The 6,971-nt window shown below is 41.8% G+C and overlaps 1 protein-coding gene across 1 annotated transcript; it reads right to left on the bottom strand.

Moving 5' to 3' along the window:
* Positions 1-4,175: 4,175 nt before the first annotated feature.
* Positions 4,176-5,739, bottom strand: LOC139591404 (probable G-protein coupled receptor 141). Its single transcript, XM_071429959.1, has one exon. The coding sequence runs from the start codon at positions 5,737-5,739 to the stop codon at positions 4,795-4,797; it is 945 nt and encodes a 314-aa protein (XP_071286060.1). The 3' UTR covers positions 4,176-4,794.
* Positions 5,740-6,971: the final 1,232 nt, after the last annotated feature.

Here is a 6,971-nt window from a genome sequence, read left to right as displayed (position 1 = left end):
ATGTGAGCCTACTGGGTAGTAGTTCAACAAAGGAAAAAGCAAGGTTCTGCACCTGGGGAAAAATAACCCCCTGCACCAGCACAGGCTGGGGGTCAGCCTGATGGAAAGCATCTCTGCAGAAAAGGACCTGGGGGTCCTGGGTGTCCATGAGGCTGCAGGGCCCTTGTGGCCAAGACAGACATTGGTTTAGGAAGAGCTTTGCCAGCAGGTCTGGGGGGGGTGATCCTTCCCCTCTACTCAGGCCTGGCTAGGCCACACCTGGAGTGCTGTGTCCAGTTCTGGGTTCTTTGGTGCAAGGGAGACATGGAGTTCTGGAGAAGGTCCATTGAATGGCTACAAAGATGATCACCTCTACAGTTCTGCTGGAGTCTCTCCCTTATGAGGCCAGGCTGAGAGAGCTGGGCTTGTTCAGCCTGAGAAATGATGTCTGAAAGGGGCCCTCATCAATTTTTTATCTGAAGGGAAGGTGCTGACAGGATGGAGCCAGGCTCTTCTCAGTGGTGCCAAGAGCTAGGACATGAGGCAATGGGCAGAAATAGATGCACAGGAAATTCCATCTGAATATGAAGAGGAACTTCTTCACTGTGCTGTGACCATGCACTGGGACAGATTACCCAGAGAGGTTGTGGAGTCTGTCTTACTGGAGATATCAAGAACCATCTGGATGCAATCCTCTGTTATGTCCTCTAGGATGACTTTGCTTGAGCAGGGAGGATGGATCAGATGCCCCACTGTGGACCTTTCCTACCTTACCCAGTCTTTGATTTTGTGATTCTGAGCCCCAGCCACATGTGAGTGACACAAGATTCCTTGAGGGCACAGCTGGAAGAGCTGATGAGCAAAACCAGCTGGGCACTCCCAAACTGGAGGCATTGCTAGGAAAGAGGGAAGTTACTGGTTGAGGGTGAAAGCAGCCAGCTGGCATGTCTGCTGCCTCACCAGAGAAAAGAGGATTACATATTACTTATAGCTGGGCTCAAGGGAATAGACACTGTATATTATCTTTGTTGGTATTTCTCTATTCAGCAAAAAATTTGGTTTATTAAGCAGCTGTTCACAAGTGAGGAAAATTACTTCACTGAGTGTCAGAAAGTTTAGTTTGATTTTCTAAATTTTTGTCTGGGAAGTCAAGCTGGCATTTTATTAATAACTCCTTGACTTTTGAAACCAGCCCTTATTTCCAATCAAGTCCTAGCCATAGGGTTTACTTGCAGGGAAAATGCACGCCAAGTCCTATTTCTCTGAAAACAGCAGAAATGAGTGACTTTAGGGGTCAGAAATGTCCAATTCTGCAATTCTGTTGAGGCCTTTGTTCAGAAACTGCTGCCTCTGCTGCCTTCAGGGTTTTTCATGCCCATCTCTCTCTATCCCCGGAGAAAGCATAAAGTGCCTGAAACCCTCAAACCCCTGTTCCTTGGCCTGCAGCTATGGAGGTATCTTCTTCTTCAACCAGTACTTTTAGTCTAAGGCACCCTGGTTATTGGTAATACATGGAAATGGAAATGTCAGGTGACACAGAAATGTGGAAAACTGCCTGAAAAGAAAAGATCGGTATCCTAAGGGGGATTAGACAAGTAGGATTACAGTTGATAAAAACCTCAAGTCAGGATTGCTGCAAAATGCAGTCTTTGCTGTATTTTTCCTTGCCTTGATTTGATTTTCCATGATTCTCTGGTGAGCTGGAGAGGGAACTGATGCAGCTGAAAGGCACTCAGGAGGCAAATTCCAGCCATATGGAAAGAACGATGCAGGAGTGGGAGCAAGGAGGGCTGAGGGCAAGTTTGCTTCCTTCAGTGAGAGTGCCACATTTTAGCAACTTTAAGGATTAAATAAATAATCTGAGATGAAGGCCAGGGACACAGTCACCTTGCCTTGTTGGCATGTGGCAGAAGTCTGCTGATATTCTGCTCTCTTCTCCTCATTCCCAGTCCTGTTCTTCAGATCCTATCCCCTCTATGTCCTTCTGAAATAGTACTTGTGATCATGATTGTTTCCCAGTCTAGTACTATCCTCTGACAGAGCAAGAAAAAAGTGTCACCTTCATGATTGCGATGCCTCTGACCAAGCAGATGAAGGTAACTGGAAATTCCCCTTCTTCTAGAGTGGTCAACTCCTGGCACAGTTAAGGGAGTTCATTCTCTCAGGGCAGAGGAAGGCTTTCTCTGCCACACACTGGCTCCCACAAAGCAAGACAAGTGGTAGACATAAAGTTTGCATAGACAGTCCCATAAAAAGCATGACTTGGTGCTGGATAACATCAGCAACTTAAATCATGTGATTATTGGACCCCCTAATTAGCTTGTTATCATGCTGAGTTAGTATTAACATCATTAGCAACAAATTTCATTGGGGGAAAAAAGCCACTACTATTTTTGTGGTGCTGTGGTGCAGGCTACTGTGAAAGTTTGCATTTTTACAGGAATTAAATTACTTGTGATTTTAACACATGAACAAACAGGATTTGTTTGTCTGTATAGTTGGGAGGTACTGTTTTTAAAATCATGTTTTATATTTCATTCCAAATGCAGATATAAAATACTTCCAATTTATGTGCATTTTTGTACTTTTTCAGCACATAGTAATTTTGTTTGTTAATAGCTTTATTACAGTAGAAGGGTTATAATATAATGTTACAAAGCTATGCAGTGCCTACAGAATGCATACAAAGCATTTTCTTTAACCAACCACATTGCTAGGGGAGGAAACATAAATTTTATACCAATTTCTATCCTCTCCCACCACAAGGAGAATATGATTTGTTTGTGTAGCTTTAAAACAAATTTGGATAATAGCAGTTTATTGCTTTCTTAATGACACACAGTTAACTAGTCGTGAGCTACACATCCAAGCTGATTCCCTCCATGTTTTGAAAGTAGTTCCCCAAATACTGTTGAATCTGGCTGGTAGTTGTCATCCTTTTTACTGTGATCCTTTGAGAACAAACTCCTTCTTGGATAGATTTTTCTCAGGTACACACACACTGCAAGCTCTCACATTTCTTTCTTAACAGACGTTAAGGTCCAGGCTGCTTGCCAAGGGTGAACCATGAGAGCTGCCCAACACCTCACTTGCGTTACGAACTTCAGTGATTTCTACCTTTTGGTGCTGTACAGCATGACTCATACTCTGACCTGAAAATACCTTTTTATGATCAAATATCCTGATAGATATAAAGAACCTTGAAGCAAGAAGGAAGGAGGACAAGGCAGAAAGACTACAGAAGAGATGGGATCCCATAAAGTAACCATCTTGGTGGGACCAGAAGCAATGAGCACAGCAATGAGATTGCACAAGTACAACAAGATCAACCAATTGTTATTTTATTGCTGTCTGATGTGCAAGAGATGTTGAAGGTGAAGCAGAAAGGAATGGAAAGATCCACAAGGGTGAAAAGGTGGATTTCAACAGCATCGTGAGGAGAGACTCTCATGGAAATGGATCAGCTGATAACCTCTAATTACTTAAATGATTAAATTATTATCCCACTAACTCTAGATGAAAAATGTGACCTTATGCAGATGGCAAGAAAAATAAAGATGTATTAGCCATTGATGTCTTGCATTAGAGGAGTTGAGATTTATGTTCTTTTTTAGGGATAGGTATAAAGCAGCTGAGCTATGAAAGTCTCAATGTCTTTGATAGAAATATTTTACCGAGTTTTTCTTCTTTTTTAGTGGAATTTATTTCTGTCTTCAGAGATAGCAAGTGGCAATGCCTCACTGAGATGTAATATGCTTTTTAGCTACACTAGGTCTATTAGCTTTTTCCATCCCTCCAATCCAAGCAGCAACATTTTCATTCCTTCCACCAGTACAGGGTACAAAATTTATAGAATTGCTTTCAAGCTAAACACACTGTGAGTAACTAATAAACTCCATAAATGCACAAAATCAACATAAGATTTACAAAAAAACATTGCTACCTTGGATACCTAAGATATTTGTCTTTTGAAGAGAAGACAAATATCTTGGGTATCCAAGGTCTTTTTTGGATCATTCTTTCTGAATGATCTAAAAAAATTTGTCCTGACTGTAAAATACAACTTTTAATTGAAAAAAATTGTGAATAATAATACAGGCTTTTGTTTGAACTTGCAATGTCCATTTCAGTAATAGTGTATAATTTTTTAGACATATTTTCATAATGTGAGAAAGATAAAATTCTTTTCTGCTGCAGTGATACCATCTCAAAAAGTGATTTTGAGAAAATATTTTAAGAAATAACTATCAGTGATTTAGTTTTAAATAGCTGGTTTAATAGTTCAATTCACTTAGAAAGTTATGCTTAACAGTAAAGAAACAGATCTACTCAGGAAGAGCAATATCTTCCCTGATATTTTATGAGAGCTTGTGGGAAATAAATATGAAATGTATGGGAAAATGATATAGATCTTTAAGTTTCAAAAATCTGTACCTTAGTCCATATAAACCAGCTTACTTCTTTGTGTTTCTACATTGCAATTCTCAAGTCTCCTCCTAGTGCCTTTGACTTCACAAATCTTAATGTAAAAACAGTAAGAGAGAAGAGTCCATGACCTTTCTTCCCTCTTCTCCAGGTCCATCCACGACTCACTGGGTAGCACCATGAGGAAATTGCTGACATCACCTTCCTGTTTACTAGCTGAGACCCTGGGGGCCGTTTGTTCCATTAATTCAGGAAGCTGACATGCAAAGCCCTGTGTGGACATGCTGTACCATTTCCAGAGCACACCCTCAACTTGCTGAGGAGTGAGTTTGCCATGTCTGTCCATCACTGTCCTCTCCCAGGTCCTGCACATGCTCCAGGAGGCTGATGCTAGCAGCAAAACAACCTCCTGTGGAGCATCCCCACATTTTGCTTGAAGAAGCGGCTTCCACTCAGCACGAATGACAGCAGGTCCAGACAGCTCAGGGCAGTCAGGCTCAAAAAAATCTCATTGTAGCTTTCCAACTGGTCAAAATCACTCACATACTGTATGTAGTAGGCCCTGAACAGGTGATAGGGAAGGAACCAAATTATGATGATCCAGATGAAAATCAAGTTTTTCACCTGGGCCCAGAATTCTTGGTGTGAACAGAGGGAGGTGGAAAATTTTCTTGCCACTTTTACCAGGATAAAAATCTGCAAGCTCAAGAGGACACAAGAAATGAGGGCAACAGCTACAATTAGGGTGTAGTTCAGGGCTTTCACACTCTCGTGCTGTAGCTCTTTCTGGAACTTGAAGCATGTTGTATTACTGTACAAGCCTGAGCGTCCATACTCGAAGTAGAAGAGCGGCACCCCAAAGACCATGACGAAGAGCCACACAGCAGCGCTCGCCCCAATGGCGTGCAGCTTCCTGTAAAACTCCACCTTGTCCTTCCACTGAAAGAAGATGAGCCACCGGATCACCAGCGTGATCACGTAGAATATGAAGGTTAGGTACATGTGGATGTGCACCATGGCACTCACCATCTTGCAAAATGGCATGTCAAATACCCACTTCTTTTTGACATAGTAGTGCAGGCGGAAGGGCACCGTTAAGAGGAGGAGGCTGTGCACAACCACCAGGTTTATGATGGCAGTCGTGGTCACGGACAGAGTGTTCATCTTGAGCAGCACAAAGGACATTGTGATGGACCCAATTCCACCTCCAGCCAAGGCAACTGAGTAGACAGTGACCAGTATGGCACTCACGGTGCTGGTGTGAACGAAGGCGGAAGAGGAGTCGCTGCTGTTCCTGGTCCCTTCAGTCATGCTCCTGAAATCTTCCTGGAACATATTCTGGAAATGGAAGAATACAGAAAGACTAAGATAAGGTAGGAATGAGATGGCCTACCTAAAAAGCCAGAAGGACTTCCCACCTGTCTCTTGCTCAAGGAACAGTCCTGAAATCTCACAGATGGCATCAGTAGCTATAACATGCACGTTTATCCAAACATCCTCCAGCCTAAGGAAAAATGGATGAGAAGGTTGGGTAGAGAACTGCTCTAGTCCTTATGACATTTCCAGCCATACTCCTAAAAATAAGTATGAATCAATAATATATGGGGAGAAATGATCCTTAGAGAAACTACATCGTTGTGGAGATTTTGTGCTCTGTTATTTTTTCTCCTCTCTTCTGAGCATCTGCATGCTTTTACAGTAAAGGTCAGAGATATTGTTTTAATACTGCTACTCATTCATCAATTTGTTTACTTGCAACACAAATCTGTCCTTCCCAGGGCCAGATAACAACCATATGTTGTTCTGTCTAAGATATAAATTCTATTTGTTACTGAGAGCTGAGTTTTGAACACATTACAGCCAACTTCTTCTCCATGGACAGTTTCTCTGAGCAAGGGATTAAACACCATGGATATCCAGACTCCACGGAAATCGTGCTTAGATCCTACCAGGCCAAGAAATGTGGGCAGCACTGTCCTGATTCTTAGGCCATTTAAAATCTTACATGTAGCAACTGGGTGCTACAAAATGGGCTGCTAGAAAACATTAGGAAAGGACATCCTGGGTGAGTGTAAATCATCCTGCAGACCAAAGCAGAAGCTAGATGCAAATTAATAGCAAGTTTAAAAAATGTGCTATACATTTTTAATATATTACTGTCTAAAAAAGAGATTGGAAATAATTCTTATAAATCTAAATGCAGCCCCTGTTAGGATTTTAAGTACTACGAGATCATATAGGAGGGGAAGAATTCAGGTAGGGTGTTATCCTGAAGCATATTTGCATCTGTAAATATGTCCAGGGGATGTTCATATTACAGGGAAAACTGTTCATATTGCAGGGAAAACTGAACAGTGTTGAGCTCCATACTATGACAGCTGTACTGCTACTGCTGCCTGAACTGTGATTTAAAACTGACTCTGGTAAGTCACCCATTTTATCAGTGAATCCCACAACACGAGAAGGAGTTCTCTCCCGAGCTTTTGTGATTTTTCATTTAATACTCAAATGCTTTTCACTTCAGAAAGTAGTTTCTCAATTTCTTTGTATGAGTGATGTTTCAGCTT

This window comes from Agelaius tricolor, unplaced genomic scaffold, assembly GCF_023055355.1.
Source record: "Agelaius tricolor isolate 1412-34295 unplaced genomic scaffold, bAgeTri1.0.p SCAF_6, whole genome shotgun sequence".
Classification (NCBI taxonomy): Eukaryota; Metazoa; Chordata; class Aves; order Passeriformes; family Icteridae; genus Agelaius; species Agelaius tricolor.
The sequence above is the reverse complement of the archived record's forward strand: the minus strand, read 5'-3'. Positions and strand labels throughout refer to the sequence as shown.

Bases quoted from the DNA above. Each gene is read 5' to 3' on its own strand.
- LOC139591404 (XM_071429959.1), bottom strand. From the start codon at position 5,739: ATGTTCCAGGAAGATTTCAGGAGCATGACTGAAGGGACCAGGAACAGC.